Here is a 17,390-nt window from a genome sequence, read left to right on the forward strand (position 1 = left end):
GAAAAGTACGCAGTTTTGTACCAGTAGATCGACCTCATTCAACAACCACGGCCCCGCTTGGTGGCGCCTAACATCGGCTCTTTTCCATCCCCCACTGGTTCTCAGCCCATCCCACTTCCCTTATTCGTGGGCTCCTCATCACATCATCGCCTCACCCACGCTTGCCCCCAAAGACATCCCACCCATTATATAAGTCTAGACCAGTGAACCCTTTGCGAAAATACTACTTTTCTGGCTGCCACAGCGGTGTTTTAAACGAGGATACCCCCATATCTTGCCACGGTTTAGTCTCTATTGTTCTACTCAACCCCGCAGGCCACTCACTCAAGGGATACGAAGAAGAAAGGAATAGCAATGGCAACTCTCCAGGGTACGAATCCCAACGGCGCTGCGCCGCCGTCCCAGGCTCCCAAACTGGGTGTCAAGATGTCGGCGACCGAATTGATCGGGAACACCCCCTTGGTTCGGCTGAACAAGATCCCACAGTCGCTCGGGATCGAGGCCGAGGTCTACGCCAAGGTCGAGCTCTTCAACGCCGGCGGAAGCGTCAAGGACAGGATAGCATTGCGGATGATCGAAGAGGCCGAGAAGAGCGGCCGCATAAAGCCTGGCGATACCTTGATTGAGCCGACCAGTGGAAATACGTACGTGACCCTTGTCTCTTTCTACCCCTGGCCTCCTGCGCGTTGACCGATGCTGGGTTGCTGACACGCCGTTTCGGTCCAGTGGTATTGGTCTTGCTCTCGTCGGCGCCATCAAGGGCTACAAGACAATCATCACGCTGCCCGAGAAGATGTCGGCCGAGAAGGTCTCCGTCCTGCGAGCCCTGGGTGCGACGATCATCCGGACGCCCACGCAGGCGGCTTGGGACAGCCCGGAGAGCCACATCGGCGTGGCCAGGCGTCTGCTAAAGGAGATCCCCAACTCCCACATCCTCGACCAGTATTCCAACAAGGACAACCCCCTCGCCCACGAGTTCGGCACGGCGGAGGAGATCTGGGCCCAGACGGGCGGGAAGGTGAGCGCCATCGTCGCCGGCGCTGGAACCGGTGGCACCATCTCTGGGCTGGCAAGAGGGCTGCGGAAGCACAACAAGGACATCAAGGTCGTGGCGGCGGATCCGTACGGCAGCGTGCTCGCCCTCCCGGAGAGCCTCAACGAGGTGGGGGCAAACACGCCATACAAGGTCGAGGGCATCGGTTACGACTTCATCCCCGACGTCCTCACCCGGGAGCTGGTGGACAAGTGGTACAAGACGGACGATCGCGAGTCGTTCATGTTCGCGCGGCGGCTGATAGCGGAGGAGGGCCTCCTCGTCGGCGGGAGCTCGGGCAGCGCCATGGTGGCCATGGTGCGGGCCGTCAAGGACCTGAACCTGGGCAAGGGCGACGTCGTGGTGGTGGTGCTGCCCGACAGCATCCGGTCGTACCTGAGCAAGTTCGCCGACGACGACTGGCTCGCCGCCAACGATCTGCTGCCCCTCGCCGACCCCGTCAACGGCCCCGACGCGCCGGTGACGACGACGACGACGCGCTCGGGCGCCCGCCGGCCCAGCGACCCGTACGCCGGCGCGACGATCCGCGAGCTCAGGCTGAAGCCCGTCACGTCGGTGCTCTCCGACAGCCCGTGCTCGGACGCCATCGAGACGATGCGCGAGAAGGGGTTCGACCAGCTGCCGGTGCTGGCGCCGACGGGCGGAAAGCTGGTCGGGCTGGTGACGCTGGGGAACCTGCTCAGCTACATCTCGCGCGGGCGCGCCACGGGCAGGAGCCCCGTCAGCGAGGTCATGTTCGACTTTGGGCGGCTCGACGAGGTGGTGACGGAGCCGAGGGAGCTCGTGGCCGGGGTCGAGGCCAAGAAGAAGAGGAAGTTTGTGCAGATCACGGTCGACACGCCGCTCGCGGCGCTGAGCAAGTTCTTCGAGTGGAACAGCGCCGCCGTAGTGACGGAGAAGGTGGAGGGTGGTGAGAAGAAGCCCATCGCCGTCGTGACCAAGGTGGATCTGCTGAGCTGGATGGTCAAGCACGTCAAGACGTAAGAACAGATTGGGGTGATGTGGTGGAGGACGTGGAGGATTGTCCGACCTACTTGCAAGTGCCTGGGTGCAGAATACAGGTTGTGGGGTAGCAATGGAGTTCGGGATGGGGGTCATCTCCGGAGCATATCAGAATACAGTAGAAGATGGTGGCAGGGCTCGACGCCGAGCTGGGCTTCAGGGGCGCCCAATAATAGACATCTGGAGAACGGGTTCAACACCGTTCAACACATATAAATGCAAAGGGAATATGTCAAGTCGTCTAGTGCTCTTGTATTATTATTGACCTGCACACGTAGTAATTGTGTCGTCGGCAAGTCCACTCCCCCAAACTACCTATCCTTCTCCCCCAGGTCAGATCCTGTCCGCAATCCACTTCCACCACTTATCCACCCCAGGCCCCTCGCCAACAACATTGCCGCCGATGACATCAACCTCGACACCAAACTCCATCATCTGCCCAAAGCTAAACTTCTCACTCCCATACTCCCCAAGCCACCCATCCGCCTCCTCCGGCCCACCCCCATCAACCTCATCAGCACCGACCCCAGAGTCCGGCAACGCCCTGCTCCTCGTGCTCCGCAGACGACCCAGCTCAGACTCGAGCCCGCTGCGCACCAGCGCGGCCGGCAGCGCCGTGAACAGGTCCAGCTTGTTGGCGGCGACCAGGACCGGCACGGACCCCGGGCCCCGGCTCGTCCGCGCCGCGGCGGCGCGCCGCTGCAGCGAGAGCAGGACCTCGTACAGGTACTCTGCCGCGCCGGTCAGGCCGTCGGCGTCGGCGGCGTCGACGACGAAGACGACGGCGCGGGGCGGCTTGCCGGGGGCCGGGGAGGAGCCGGACTTGGAGAGGTCGGACGAGGAGGATGAGAGGCGCGAGAGGGCGTGCTGGCGTAGCTTGCCGTGGCCTGGGGTGTCGAGGAGGAGGAACTTCTTGGCTGCGCTGCCGGTTGCGTCGAGGTCGTCGCGGAAGGAGGAGGTGCGGTCCTCGGAGACGGCGAGCTCGACGGCTGAGGGGGTTTGGGAGGTGTGCGTGGGCGCTGCCGCGGGGGTGGATGGCGACTTGGTCGTCTGTGGGAGGGGCCCGCGCTCGAAGAGGGTGAGGAGCGCTGTCTTGCCTGCGCCTGAGGGGCCGACTAGCAGGACGGAGGGGAGGGAGGTGTATCCCGTTGCGCGGCCGAGGATGTAGTGGAGCAGGACGGGGAATAGGATGATCACCGCGACGCCGATGGCGAAGACGGCGGGTGAGGGCGTGAACATTGCCTCGAGGGCGGATTTGAGCTTGTCCATCTTGGCCGTTGGTTGGTCGCCTCGTCCTCCTGCGGCGATGCTCGTTGTAGTGCCGATGCGTGAAAGGAGGTGGGTGCAATGGCGGAAATGAAATTTACTGTTTAAATAGTCGCGTTGGGCATCGGGATTGGAAGTATGAGCTGATCTGGACACTTCAGATCCCGCCTCCGAAACCTAGTTCAATGGCTCCATCATGGTGCCACTCGGCTTGCACACCTGCCGGGCCTATTGCCAAGTGGCAGGGCTGCACTGACTAGGTACGTAACCCACAAAGAGCCAATCAGCGGGCCAGTGGCGCGGCCAACTGCTCAGCCTCGCTGCCGGCCGAAAAGGGTCCGCGGCTGACGAAGATCATCATCACGATCCCTGAACAATTCGCCGGCGCCATCTCAGCCGGACCGGTTCGTTTTATTTGGTGTTGTTGTTTTCCAACCCATCCCAGGGCGCTTCTATTGACTTTGCTGGTGTCTGTTCTTCGCGTGCCCTTGACTTCCTCCTGAACCTGATACTGGTGCTTATATACCCGATTCACTCAGCATGTTGGTTTTGCGGTCCATCTTTTGAACCTCATAGAAACCCCTTACTCCGTCTGGCGCAGTTTCTGGCCATATTTCAGGAGGCAATCGAAGAGTATCAAACCGCTCGAACCATCGGCACGATTACCGGCCAAACCGGGGCCCTTTCCCACCCAAGTCATCAAGCATGAGCAACCCAAGCAACACGGCACCGGGGACTGCAGCCCCTGTCCAACCATCCGCCAAATCCTCAACGGCTGCTCCGAAACTGAACAACGAGATGGAAATGGGGGATCTGCCGGGCGATGCGGCCCAGAATGACATCATGCAGATTGCTCGCGTGGGGGACATACCCGCCATGGAGAAGCTGTTTGAGTCGAGCGAGTTCGATGCGACCTACACCGACGAGGAGGGGATCACACCATTACATGTACGCTATTCCTTCCTCTATTGGCCCCTGTGCAATGATTTCCGATTATGCGTTCTCGAGATTACCTCTCGTCCCGAACTGGAATATGTCACTAACCATCCCTCGACAGTGGGCTGCGATCAACAATCAGTTTGCCATGTGCAAGTTCCTCATCGACAAGGGCGCCGATATCAATAAGAAGGGCGGCGAGAGCGTCGCAACCCCCCTCCAGTGGGCGGCGCAGCGGTGCCACTACTACACCGTCCACCTGCTGCTGCAACACGGAGCCGACCCCCTCATCACCGATGCCCAGGGCTACAACACGCTCCACATCAGCACATTCAACGGCAATGTCCTGCTGATCGTCCTGCTCCTGCACCAAGGTATCCCCGTCGACGTCGAGGACACGTTCGGTCACACGGGACTGATGTGGTCTGCCTACAAGGGGTTCCCGCAGTGCGTCGACCTCTTCCTCCGCTGGGGAGCCAGCGTCCACGCCACCGATGAGCAGGGCTTCACCGCCTTACACTGGGCGCTGGTCAAGGGAAGCCCGGGGTGCATACAGAAGATGATCGAGTATGGGGCGGACCGGTTCGCAAAGACCCAAACCGGCAAGACCCCGGAAATAACGGCCCAGGAGTTGAACACGGCCAACGCGTGGCACAGAGCGCTCAAGGAGTGCGGGTATGACAGCGACGGCAACCCGCATGTGCCCAGCTTCCCGGGTGCGGCGCACTTCCTGAAGGACAGGAAGACGTTCATAAACCGGTTCCTGTTCCTGTGGCCTTTCTTGGTTGTGTGGGCGATGCTGGTGATCGTGGCGGGGATGCCAATTTACGCTGGGGTGCCGATCTCCCTCGTCGTTGGCTATGGACTTCAATGGATGGCACAGCAGGTTCTGACCTACGCGCCACCCGATATGAGATCGCTGCAGCGGACGGTAGGCCCATCTTGCCCCTTCGCTCTTTTCCCTCTCCCTCGCCGTTCTTATGCTGACTTCGCTGCTAGCCGTGGTTGTCGGGCATCTTTGCGGGCTCGCTCTTCCTAGTCGGCGTCAGTTGGTTATTTACCATCTTCCCACGCACGGCACTCCGAGCAGACCCGTTGCAGACGCACTGGCTACTGAACTTGGCATTCGCTGTCGTGTTCAGTCTCACGACGTACTTCTTCATAACGAGCATGATGTACGACCCCGGGTTTGTGCCGAAACTGAACGGTATTGCGGAGCAGAAGGCTGTCATTGATGAGCTCATCGGCCTCTGGAAGTTCGACGAGACAAACTTCTGTGTTACGTGCATGATCCGCACGCCGCTCAGAAGCAAGCACTGCCGGAGATGCCAGCGCTGCGTCGCGAAGCATGACCAGTGAGTCCCTTATCATCCGCAACCCCTTGGCTGCTATTTCAGTTTGGCTAACCACCTTGTCCGTCTCCAGCCACTGCCCCTGGGTCTACAACTGCGTAGGCATCAACAACCACAGGCACTTCTTCCTGTACCTGATCAACCTCGCGCTCGGCATCATCTCCTACGATTGGCTCATCTACTACTGTAGGGCATTCTTTCTACAACTATTTCCATGCTCGTCGCTAACGCTGTTACCGCCAGACTTCTCAAATATAGATCCAAGTGTCTCGGACCAATGCAACCTCCTCGCCCCTTCGATTTGCCGCGTGGTCAACGCCGACAGCTACACAATGATACTAACCATGTGGACCACGCTCCACCTGACATGGGTGAGCATGCTTCTCTTCGTGCAGTTCATCCAAGTTGCCCGCGCCATGACCACCTACGAGAACATGTTCGGCGTTGGCCACCACTCGGCCGCATCCCTAAACAGCGTCTTCACCTCCACCGGCGCGCCCCTCGACCCCAGCCAGCGCCCGCTCGCCGGTTCCACAGCCTCCCCGGGCGCCGCCGCCGACGGCCAGGGCCACGGCCACCGGCACCGGCACAAGGGCTTCCTCAAGCAGTGGAGCCAGCTGCTGGGCGTGGACGCCTTCATCGAGACGGCCACGGGCCGCGGCGCCGCGACGGGGTCCAAGAACAAGCGGAGGAAGTGGAACCCCTACAGCCAGGGCTGCCTCACCAACTGCCGCGACTTCTGGTGCGACCCGGCGCCCGTCTTCGGGAGGCGCGACACGGGCGCCGCCGTGCTGGGCGGCCACGCTGTCAACTACACCGATATGTACGAGAGCCCGGGCTTGATGGACGCCTCGGGCGGGAGGTCGGGTGGGTATCAGCCTGTTGCTGGGGAGGAGGTCTGAGGGTTTGTTGGATGTTGTGGCTTTTGGGTTGCTGAGTCGGTTCACCGAGAGGGTATGTAATGTATACCTGCCAAAAGGGGTGGTTAGGGCGGGAAAGGGACTGGCGCAAACCCCAGAGAGGGGTTGAGGCGATGGCCACGATACGATTAGATGGGTCGGGTTGTAATTATTTGGCTCTCCGTGCTATCCTGGACAAGGGGTCCGTCCTGGGTAGCCGGCTTCGGAGTCTCGGCACAGCGGCTTGATGTCGTCTCTTGGGAGACCTTATTTTACGAGCGGCTCCTGCAAGAAAGAACGCTGATTTGAATGGCAGCATTTGATACGTTTGACTACTCCAGACCCGTCACTTATTGCTTATCACGTCTTTGTCGGCCGTGAATGCAAAGACTGCGTTTATTACCAAGAATCCATTTCATTCCCAGGCCACAAGAGCAAACCAACTCCCGCCCCACCCCATTCACTCATCTTCCCATTCTTCCCCCTCCTTTCAAGACAACCCAGAACTCGAGCAACCACTCCGCTTACTTCCCCCCTCCCCGCTCCCCCATCTCCGCATCTCCAACCGGCTCCTCCCGCACCTCCCAGCGGCTCCTCCTCCATGCCCACGCCGCCAGGCCCAGGATGATGACGAGCCCCGTGGCGCCGACGCCGACGCCGGCCCAGGCTGTCGCGCCCGGCCCCGGTCGGGGTTCCTGGTAGTCGCGCCGGTGGTGCTGGTGGTGGCGGTCTCCTCCGTCATTGGATAGGGCGTGGTGGTGTGCGGGCGTGGCCTGCACGACGAGGCTGGTGGCGGGCGAGGCCGTCTCGGGGGACTGGGTTGGGGGTATGGGCATTGTTTGGTGATTGGACTTTGGGGCCTCGGTTTGCATGGCTGGGACTGCTTGGTGGTGGGAAGGGTTTGGTTCAGTATGGTCTTGGGTCTGTTGGTGGGTTTTATAGGAGAGCTCTGGGTGCTCCGGCAGTTAGTTGAGGACTTCTAGGGGGCCTTGCTGGATATTGGATGACTCCGTTTCGAAGCAAACCTATCTTGAGGGTCAAGTAGTATGTGAATGAATGGTTACTTTCCAGATAAAGCAACCAGATTGAAACAGATTGCTTTTTTGTTACACTCATTGTCTGAAGAGACACAGTTGACTCCGGTTCTTTGTTTCTTTGTCATATTGACTGATACATCGTCCTTGTCCCCAAGCCTTCCGAGCGGTGTCTTTGTTGCTGAGCGATAGATCCCATTATCCTAGTCCTCCCTCTTCCCTATAAAATCCACCGCTACTGCACATCTTGAGACCTCGCCAGATCCTCGGACACTGAGACAGCTTCACCAGAGCCTTCAGAATAAAAACCCACCAAAGACTAACCGTCGTCATAACAGCTCAGAGACATCATCAAGTCGCCATCATGGGGGCCAACACGTCAACCATTTTCCGCCACGGCACCCCCGGGGGTGGCCAGCTGATCAGCCCTAGGGATGGTACGAAGTTTTCTACCCCCGTCGCCGCAGTTGCGTGGGCAATTGTTGGGTTCAGCGGGTTGTGCGTAGTCGTTGCCGTTGGGGTCTACGTCTACAGGCGCAACAGACGCAACAGGCAGAGACGGGAGGACGTGGAGATGCAGCCCCGGTGATTGTATGGGAGCTGCGGGGGGGGGAGTAGAGCGAGTGTCTGTCTGCCTGGGTCAGAGAGGCCAGTTGAGAATATATCAGTGAATTTCCGAGCTATGGCTGTTTTTGGCAGATATAGTTGAGATGCAATTCCGTTTGCCAGCAGTCTATACCTAACGTCTTTTCTGGTGGAAGAAGCTGGTCCTAGGCTCTAAATATCAGGGGCATGCGAGCCACTGTGGCTGGGAGACAGACACCTAAGACCGCTTGCCCTACTACCTTCTAACTACTACCTACTGGCCTCCTCCCTGTGACCTAGAGGGTACTCTGTCGTCTCCATCGTCCTCCACTCCGCACTTGACCAAGATCCCTGACACTCAACCTTGCGGAGGATTAATTAGTTATCAGTTGCGCAGAATGCATCGAGATACTTGAACGACGTAGTCCCCTCCTCCACAGGCTCTCTGCCACCATCAGCCCAGGCAAAGCCGTACCGGAGAAAGAGGCCAGCCATTCTAGCAATCTGGATCGACTGCTTATCTTCCTCAGAAATGCCTCCAACATCAGTTTCAAAGGTCCGCCAAAATAAGTCCCGGAGCGAGTGATGATGGGGGTGGTAGTGCCATCCCTGGGAGTTCATAAGGCGCAAAACATTCTCCAGCCCCCATAGAGAAACGCCGAACAGACAGATTCTGGCCTCAGCCCAGTGATGTGCCCGGCGCCGGGATCCATGAGGATGGTCATCTCAGAGATATCACCGTGAGTGAGCGCTAGAGGATAGCTCGAGGTGAATAACGATGGAAGCCCTGCGCAGACCTTGTCCAAGTTCTCTCGAAAGCGAGAGGGTAGGACTTGGGAGATATGCTCGAACCTTGACTGATACTCACTGGAGATGGCCTGAGTCTCTTCTTGGGTCATGTGTTGCCTTGCCTTCCACGATGCCGCAAAGAAACTAGTCGGGGTCAGCAAGGCTCAAAGCGACCACAGGGGCTCGGCATACAGTGCATAATCTGTCACAGTGTTGGAATGTTGCGGTCCACTCCCTGGCGATGTTCCAGTGAGAGTACTATAGCGGGATTTGTACCGAAACGTAGGGCATCCCAGGTAGCTTTTCCATCACGTAGACAAAGAGCAATCCACCAATCTTTCCGTGGAAAGTATAGTCGGCCACGATCTGTACATGAACTTGCCGAGCTAAGTCTAGAGTTTTTGTATCTAAATCCGACTCCGGATCTCGAAACTGGACGATCTTGGACTGCTGGGCTCCTGCCGTCACGGTATAGCCAAATGAGCCCTGTATACGCACAGGACAGACGGGCCTACCGACGAGGGAGACGGCAAGTTAATCACATTGTTGCTGCGTCACTGTTGGCTGGGATGCAAAAAAATCATTGATTGCATTTTCAAGGGAATAGATGACAGGTCTCATCGTGGTAACATCTCGTAGTTGTTAGCATAGCTGTTAACCTCAACTCTACCTTTGAGGCACCTACGCCTCTTGGAGGTCGATCCCAGTCTAGACGAGCTGTCCAGCACGCACAACTAGAGTTGTCTTGACCGATCTTGACCTTTAGGGCAGTCGGTCTAGGCGAATAATTTGCTCAAATGGCGGAGTGCTCGTCAGAGTGTAACCTGAGCGCCAATTCACCGCTTGCTGTGCGACAAAACGGGCAAGAACGGCAACACCAGCTTACGGTTCACTACTGCATAGTAAACACGTCTCTTTAGGAAGACTTGTTGAATCATGCACCGCTGTTCAACCGGCCCGGATTGCTATTGGGTCTTTCTCCCAGGCGACTGCTGTGTGACCAATACGCAGTAGTCACAACAACCAATAGCCCTCCCCCCAGACGGCTCACACCCCACAGCGCCACGCACACCATCAGCATTGACAAACTAGCGTGCATCTACAACGGATATGAGTGGGGGGCCCAGGACAATGTGATGCCACGAGCTGCACAGCATCGGCAAAAAGGGGGCACACCTAGGCAGCTGAGCAAAGTGAGGGGGTTTCGGATTTGGCCCGAGTATAAATACCGCCGAGGGGGAAACCCCTCTCTCTCTCTTGTCTGACTCCCTCCCTCTCCTCATCGCCTCCTGTTTACTGCCTTAATTCAAAAGCGTTGTCATCAAACCTCGTTGCTTCAAACACAGCTATAACAGGTCTAACCACCTCCACCCCCACAAATACCCATTCAAGATGTGCGGAAGCGATTGTTCCTGCGGCACCGCCTGCAGCTGCTCCAACTGCCCCGTTCACAAGTAGGGGGGGTTGATTTGATTTCCTACCCATCTGGACGTGAGTCTTGTCAGCTCAGGGGGAGGGAGGCCTCATCCGGGGTTAAATCGTCCGTCGCTGACGCACAGCCCAGCGAGTCAGTCAGATTCATTCGTGTTGCGGTGCTGCGTTCTGGGGTCGAGGAAGTTCCGTTCTGGTTGCTTTGCCGCTCATTACTCTGGGGTGTGGTGAATGAATCCGGGAAGCTGTTCGTCTGGTTTAGCCCTTTGTGTATATCTTTACCTCACGGCTGTGGTTGCTGTTTGTGGTTTCGACGACTAGGGGAAGAGAAGGGAAGACTGGTCCGCGTTGCAGTATTTACTGATCCGACATCTAAATTGAAAGATCTGTTGTCACCGTCATGCCCGAGTTGCCCATGTTTTCTCACTTGCCTTCTCGTTGTGTTCCCCTCTGTAAGAAGGACACAGAACTGGCTGTGACATGTTTATAGTAGACTACACATCGATGACTGCTCCCGAAATTGGGAAACTGGGATCATGAGCTTGTTGCCTGTTCGGAGAGCGTGTAATTATCACGTATATGTTGTAAATATAATCTGCAATGTCTGATCCTGCTTCTCCCGGGCATGTTAATCCATCAACTAGAGGGCTTGCACCCTTCCAACCGCTTCCCAAAAGGCATTTCCATCGTATAGTCTGCCAGGGGAGTATCTACTGCCATGAGAGATAACTATCCCTTATCGAAAGACTAAATTAATGACTGCGGCAGCTGCGGCAACAGCGGCAAAGCTTCACTCACCCCCCACCCCAACACAAAAAAAATCCCACATGACAGTCACAGGAACCACGGAATATGCTGCCTCAAGCGGTACGATCTACCATGCAAGTTCGATCGAGGCTAACTAACTGCCTACCACTACCTATGCCATGACCTATCAGCTATGATACATCGCCGCCGACCCCCTGCCGAGATCCGAAAGCGGTCGGTCTCTCGCCGACTCGCCACTCGCGTATCAAAACTCGAGTGAAAACGCTCGATATCTGGTGGTCCCAGATAGACAAAGCAAAAAGTTAGAAAACGGGGAAACAGAAAAAAAGGAAAAGTGAGCATAGTAATATACAAGGGGGCCACATATCCGCCTCCCTTTTCCAACAGCCACGCCGGTGCCGCTGACATGAATGACGGGCCCACGAACCGGCGGTGATGTCCGAGTCTCAACCCATAGAGGCCCTAACACTCACCTTACGAATGCGACCACTACGCCGCAGGCCGTTCTCAGCGTCGTCCGAGCCCACCTGGATCTCCACCTGCACCTCCACCTCCTCCTCCTCCTTCGCAACCGCCCGACCCCTGCCACGCTTCTGACCAAGCCCGGCCGCATCTTCCTGTGCCAGCAGCCTATCCCTGTAGTGCGCCCTCCCCCGGACCTTTGCCTCCTCGTCGGCTGCCAGGAAGCGGTGCACCATGCGGTGGTCGAGCACGCGCTCCTCGCCGTCCCCGCGCCCGCCGCGCTCCGTCTTGGGCCACACGTAGCCGTACAGCTTGGAGTGCCGCTCGCACCGCGGGCAGCTGCTGCGCGTGTAGTACGCGTCGCGCTGCACAAATGCACTGTTGCAGTTGGTGCAGTGGATCCACGCCGTCTCCGGCTCCGACAGCAGCAGCGGCGTCAGCGTGTAGTCGCCCGGCAGGCGCCGCCGCTGCTGGGGCTCCTCCTCCTCCCCCGCATCAGCCGACGGCGCCGGGGAGGCCGCCGGCGTCCGGCTGACGGCCTTGCGTTTCCGGTTGGCGACTGCGGGCTCCTTCGGCTTGGCGGGTGGCTCGCTCTTGCGAGGGCGGCCGCGACCGCGCTTGACGGGGATCGGGGCATCGGTGGCGGTCGGCGTCGCTGCCGACTGGGGAGCCTTCGATGGAGTGAGCAGGGGGTCGTCTGGGGCGAGGGACCTCTCGTTCGGCGAAGTCGGTCTCTGGTGGTGAGTAGCGCTCTCCAATGCCGGTTTAGTGCCAAGGCTTCCCATTGCCGGCAGTACAATCAAATGGGGGTTATTCCCACTCGGATCTCGTGCTCCTTCGTCAGACGAGGATGGAGACGTGGCTGGAAGATTGGCGGACGGCAGCATTAGTCGAGATATATCGAATGGCGGCATGGCATCCGGGACTGTTTGGACCGTGATCTCATCCACCGCGTCCTCCTGCTTTATGACTTGGATGGACCGCTGGATTGGAGTCAGTTCCGGAGAGCGGATGATGGGCTCCGGACTATCCTCTGCGGGGGTCGTGACATCCGTCAGCATCGCATCCCCCTGACCAGCCTCGGAGGCTACAGGGCTGGGCCCAAACCCGGCGTTGGAACTCCCACGAGAGCTTGGCGATCCCGGCATCACGGGAGTGAGTTCATAATGCGTAGTTTTCTGCTTCTTGGCCGGCGTGACAGGCGGCGTGGCGAGGGTGTCTCGCTTGCGTTTCAGCGCCGATTTCCGGATGCCGGACGGCTCGGGTGCGGCAGAGCCAACTGTGGAGGCGCGGCCTCCCAGCATCCTCTGGCTCTTGGATCGTTTCAGCACCCGCGGCCGAATGTCTGGCGTTACCGACGGGGTCCTCGAGGACGCACCGCACGCGCTCTCGTCCCGCCTGCGACGGCGCAGCGAGTATCCCTGGGTGGCACCGACAAGGTCGTCCTCTATGCTCTTGGTCACGGCGACACCGCCATCCTCGTTCTTCCAGCCATTGACCAGGTTCTCCTCGCAGGTCCGGCACAAGCATTCGCAGTTATCCTCTCCAAAGTAATTCTCACCATAGGTGACCGTGATCTCGTCCCCCACATCGATGGGCTTGCAGGCGATGATCTCGATGCCGGCCTGGCCGCTCGTAACCAGCCTGGCGTTGGCATCGCAGTCATGATTTGCGAAGCGAGCAGGGCCCATGAATAGGCTTGTGCATTTGTTGCGGCTGCTGACAACGATGCTAAAATCCTTCTTCCGGAGCGCCATCTCTGCCTCTTCCTCGGGCGTGATCACCACTTGAATGCCGGACAGGTACTTTATGGTCTCGTTGGGCTTGATGTAGCGGCGCGCGGTGACGCTGGCCTCGTGGGTAACAATCGTGTAGCGATTTGTGGCATTGACCTCGAATGGGCAGTCGGAGAGATAGATGGACATGTACCGTCGCAGGTGTGCTCGGAAATCGTCTTTCTCCTTGGGAGTTTTGAGCGAGTTGCAGAACTTCTTGAGCCCATCGGTCGCGAGCAACTTCTCCTCGGCGGCAGCCATGTCCTTGTCGAGGATTAAGTGGGTTTGGATAAGTTTGCCAATCTCGTTTTCTCTGACGCCGCGTGACGGGTGATACGAAGGCCTGTTCTTGGGGATTGTTGTCCAGTAGTAAACCTGCCATCATGTCAGATTCTTGATCCATCAAACGTTCACTGCCCGGCCAGGGGAACCAATGGAGTGAATGGGCGTAACCTACATGGTCAACGAGCGCATCAGTAAGGATGTCATCGTAGGCGGCCAATTGCGCCAAGGTCAGTTGCTGTCGCTTCGAGGGAGTCGCGGTTCGAGGCATTGCGAGCTTGTTTCTGGACAACGAAAGAATGCTGCTGGCGGATTGAATCGCTCACGGTGCTCGTGTCAAGGGAGTGGATGCGCAGAGCGCGGTAAAAAGGAGTGGACGAAGGAAGAGTCTTATTAACGGGTCTCCTCCATGCGACCCAGGCCGGTTGGGGAATGCTGACGAGCCGATTTGGGCGAAGTGAGACAAGAAAGGAGAGGCACGATCCAGCCCGGAGGTCGGATGCAATGGATGCAACGGATGGGAGTCCAAAGACCAATTCAAAACGATCCAATCGAGTTATGAGTCTCGCACATCTGCTGTCGTCATCTAAGGCGGGTTGCGACAGCAACACTGCAGGGATATTGGAGGGGGCTGGTTGGGAATATGCAGGGGAGAAGTTCGAAGGTGTAGTTGAAGTTGGTTGAATTACTGGAGGCGGCGAGAAATCGATAGGCCGTTTGACGTCGGGTAAGGAGACAGTCGGAACTTATTGCAGTTGTTGTCCCCCAGAAGAATAAGGTTGCGAAGAAGGGGAGGGCTCCTACCTCCTTTCTATTGTCCGCTACATCCTCCACACAATGGAAAATGAGGAGGCTAGGGAAGCAATGGGCAGGGGTTTGGCGCTAGTAAAGTGGTTGCATGAAGCTCTTCCTCATTGGACTTGGCATTGATTACATAATTCTGCCGACCCTTTGCCGGACTTTTTTCCAACTTCGCAGCATCGCGAGTCTAAACGCGGAACTCGATCGATATCAATAACAGCTGGCCGGGGCGGAAGCTGGGGCAGATCAGACAACATGATTCAATTAAAGGTATGTGTGCATTGATCCATTGGTTCGGTATGCCTTCCGCTGTTGTTGGTACGGTCGCTAACACAGCCCAGACGATGCTTAACTGCATCGACAACTCGGGTGCCGCCCTCGTCGAATGCGTCATGGTTGTCGGCCAGAAGAGACATGCGTCAATCGGTGTGTTTCCCCAGTCTATGAATTATCTCTCACTCCTCCGGGTCTGACGAAAAACAAATCTAGGCGACCGGATCGTTGTTGTGGTCCAGGAACAGCGCAACGCCTCGTCTCAAGGCATGGCAAGCTCATCAACCAGTCTCAAAGTCAAGCGGGGCGACATGCGGCACGCGGTGGTTGTACGGACGAGGTACAAGGTTGGAAGGGGGGACGGCAGCGTGGTGCGATTCGACGACAACGCGTGCGTGCTCATCAACAAGTCGGGCGACCCCGTCGGTAGTCGAGTAAATGGCGTCGTCGGCTCGGAGCTGCGCAAGAAGAAGTGGAGCAAGATCTTGAGTATGGCTCCAATGCAGGTTTGACCGGTCATGGCTCTCTGACTGGGCTGAGATGGGGATGCCGTGTACGTTGTTACGAGGAGGGCGGGCTGGAGGAGCGGATGGAGAGATGTATCATGCGTCTCAACTGGATGTACCATATAAGCAAGGCATCGTGGCGGAGTTGGATGGCGTCGTCGATGGCAAGGCAGCCAATAGAACCAAGATCTGTTTTCCGACGGCACTCGAGGATAAATAGGGCTTACCCCGTGCTTATAGCTAGGATATGGATGACCCGAAGGGTGTGTAGAGTCACGAAGCACGAGTTGATAATAAGACGGCATTGACGATGAATTGACATTGAGAACTCCGATATCTAATCCGAAACGCCAAATACAGAGTATACTACTACCCTTTACGAAACCAAGCCAGCCACGCCCAAACTCCTTTCCATGCTAACCCTTCGCAAGACAACGCAAACGTGGGTATCGGGGGTATTCGCTTATTGGAAGATGTTTCCGCAATCACAACAGACGTAGAAAAGTTTCTGGCGACCGATTAGCGAGGTGATTGTCGTGAGAGGCTAACCGCGAGGCAGGGTCATACCATTCCTGTTTCAGCACTCCGTTGCTGTGACTGGAAGAAGACGGCCTCGGGGTGTTTGCACACCGGACAGATCTTGTTGGACCGCGGGAGCTAGAAGGCGAGAAGACAGTATGTCAGCCACATGATGCTTCGCGCAGAAAAGCCAACTCGATCCTGGGTGGAAAAGAGAGAAGCAGATCCCAAAACGCAACGAATCAATCATGCTTATGCACAGCCGCTTTCATCCTCCGTCTCATGGCTGGCTGGAAAGAAAATGTCGGAAGAGGACCGAGCGGGAAGGAAATCGCAACGCCGTGGAATGGTACAAGTCGTCGTCCGAGTCGTCGTAGAGGTCGCCTATAAGTCGTAGCTAGTCGCCGGTTTTCAGCGCGGGAGGAGTCGAGATCGATGTCGACTTCAGAATACACCGAGCAGCGCGTCCTCCTCAATATTGGACCGATCTCCATCCTCGCCAGCATACCCCTCATCCATGGAATCGACATCCATATCCAAGCATCCGATAGTTTTGAACAGTTCGTCGAGGGAGGTGATCGATTCGAGGGAGTCGGTGGATCGGCGGCGATCGTCGTCGTCCTTCACCACGGCCGCGGCAACATCATAGGCAGCCACGACAGCCGGATGCATCTCGCAAACCTCACAAATGACAATCTTACCACAGCAAAGGCAGAAGACAGGGGTCATGATGCTAGTGTTGTCAAGAGGAGAAGAAAGCGCGCAGACACCCACCGTTGGATCAGACGAGACATCTTGGGTCACGCCGGCAGTCTCTCCAACAGCGTTGTTGAGGACATTTCGGTAGATGCAGGTCGACGTCGCTTCTTCGGTGTACTGGCAGGTGCGGCAGGTGAACTGCAGCTTGTGGCTGTCCTCGTCTTCCTTGGGGTACAACATGTTGCTGCATTCAGAGCAGAAACGGAAGGTGATCTGCTCGGTATGCTTGGGCCTGGAGCCCTCGTTCGAGGTGGTGGAAGGAGCGGGGCTGGTCATGGTGGCCACTGAAGACAAAAAAAAGGTGCGATGCGACGTGGAGATAGAGTTGATAATTTGTGGTTGTGGTGAGGAAACTTGTCTTCGTGCTTTCGTTTTTTCTGGCTGAGGTCGGGTTTTTAGTGGGGGTCTCGAAAGGTCGCGTCGCGGTGGAAGTTGCCACAGGTTTGAGTCACAGTACCTAGGTAGGCACGTGCTAAGGATGTACTGTACAGTACCTATTTCGAGGGGCAAAAACCCTTCAGCCCTGCCTGGAAGTGTGCGGATTGATTAGGATTTCCAGATTGACAGGAACAGCAAACCCCAACTCCTTCAGTCTAGGGTGTATAGGCAGGGAAAATCACCACAGCGTTGGTCAAGGTATCTTATACGTTCCAGGTTGCTCAGTTGCAGCAAAAGAGACGGGGAATGGATAGAACTGGAGCACGGACCAACTACAAGCGATGGATGCTGAATTGCTGATGGCTTCCTTTGTTTCAGTTGCGGCGACGGAGAAGGATGCCAGGCAGAATCCATATACTACGTAGCGCGAAGCTGATGTCAGTGAATCAGGTACCACATGTGTGGGCAGTAATGAAACCTGCAGCCTGCACCTAGTGAGCGTTCTGGAAGGTGTAGGTT

General features: G+C 57.2%; 8 protein-coding genes across 8 annotated transcripts; 4 read left to right on the forward strand and 4 right to left on the reverse strand.

Annotated features, from left to right (window-relative positions):
• The first annotated feature begins 109 nt into the window (after positions 1–109).
• QBC33DRAFT_244298 (putative cystathionine beta-synthase) lies at positions 110–2,214 on the forward strand. The gene is made up of 2 exons (XM_060422937.1): positions 110–644; positions 727–2,214. The coding sequence occupies exons 1-2, from the start codon at positions 355–357 to the stop codon at positions 2,036–2,038; spliced, it is 1,602 nt and encodes a 533-aa protein (XP_060279646.1). The 5' UTR covers positions 110–354; the 3' UTR covers positions 2,039–2,214.
• Positions 2,215–2,293: 79 nt separating this feature from the next.
• QBC33DRAFT_549672 (putative srp receptor beta subunit protein) lies at positions 2,294–3,533 on the reverse strand. Its single transcript, XM_060428987.1, has one exon. The coding sequence runs from the start codon at positions 3,323–3,325 to the stop codon at positions 2,390–2,392; it is 936 nt and encodes a 311-aa protein (XP_060279647.1). The 5' UTR covers positions 3,326–3,533; the 3' UTR covers positions 2,294–2,389.
• A 393-nt stretch (positions 3,534–3,926) lies between these two features.
• QBC33DRAFT_244364 (palmitoyltransferase akr1) lies at positions 3,927–6,701 on the forward strand. The gene is made up of 5 exons (XM_060422938.1): positions 3,927–4,270; positions 4,380–5,189; positions 5,258–5,613; positions 5,684–5,796; positions 5,854–6,701. Exons 1-5 carry the CDS (start codon positions 4,028–4,030, stop codon positions 6,510–6,512), a joined length of 2,181 nt encoding a protein of 726 aa, XP_060279648.1. The 5' UTR covers positions 3,927–4,027; the 3' UTR covers positions 6,513–6,701.
• Positions 6,702–7,033: 332 nt separating this feature from the next.
• Positions 7,034–7,561, reverse strand: QBC33DRAFT_573343 (uncharacterized protein; the record flags this gene model as incomplete). Its single annotated transcript, XM_060430697.1, has 1 exon — positions 7,034–7,561. Exon 1 carries the CDS (start codon positions 7,379–7,381, stop codon positions 7,034–7,036), a length of 348 nt encoding a protein of 115 aa, XP_060279649.1. The 5' UTR covers positions 7,382–7,561.
• Positions 7,562–7,907: 346 nt separating this feature from the next.
• Positions 7,908–8,132, forward strand: QBC33DRAFT_562769 (uncharacterized protein; the record flags this gene model as incomplete). Its single annotated transcript, XM_060430232.1, has 1 exon — positions 7,908–8,132. The coding sequence occupies one exon, from the start codon at positions 7,908–7,910 to the stop codon at positions 8,130–8,132; it is 225 nt and encodes a 74-aa protein (XP_060279650.1).
• Positions 8,133–11,562: 3,430 nt separating this feature from the next.
• On the reverse strand, positions 11,563–13,906 carry QBC33DRAFT_562770 (uncharacterized protein; the record flags this gene model as incomplete). Its single annotated transcript, XM_060430233.1, has 2 exons — positions 11,563–13,728; positions 13,811–13,906. 2 exons carry the CDS (start codon positions 13,904–13,906, stop codon positions 11,563–11,565), a joined length of 2,262 nt encoding a protein of 753 aa, XP_060279651.1.
• Positions 13,907–14,431: 525 nt separating this feature from the next.
• Positions 14,432–15,547, forward strand: QBC33DRAFT_549680 (mitochondrial 54S ribosomal protein YmL38/YmL34). Its single transcript, XM_060428988.1, has 3 exons — positions 14,432–14,706; positions 14,778–14,862; positions 14,926–15,547. The coding sequence occupies exons 1-3, from the start codon at positions 14,692–14,694 to the stop codon at positions 15,219–15,221; spliced, it is 396 nt and encodes a 131-aa protein (XP_060279652.1). The 5' UTR covers positions 14,432–14,691; the 3' UTR covers positions 15,222–15,547.
• On the reverse strand, positions 15,516–16,893 carry QBC33DRAFT_549683 (uncharacterized protein). The gene is made up of 3 exons (XM_060428989.1): positions 16,509–16,893; positions 15,783–15,872; positions 15,516–15,723 (listed from the first exon to the last, which is right to left on the reverse strand). Exons 1-3 carry the CDS (start codon positions 16,767–16,769, stop codon positions 15,679–15,681), a joined length of 396 nt encoding a protein of 131 aa, XP_060279653.1. The 5' UTR covers positions 16,770–16,893; the 3' UTR covers positions 15,516–15,678.
• Between the last annotated feature and the right edge of the window lie 497 nt (positions 16,894–17,390).

This window comes from Phialemonium atrogriseum, assembly GCF_030411735.1.
Source record: "Phialemonium atrogriseum strain 8032-3 unplaced genomic scaffold QBC33scaffold_31, whole genome shotgun sequence".
NCBI classification, from domain to species: domain Eukaryota; kingdom Fungi; phylum Ascomycota; class Sordariomycetes; order Cephalothecales; family Cephalothecaceae; genus Phialemonium; species Phialemonium atrogriseum.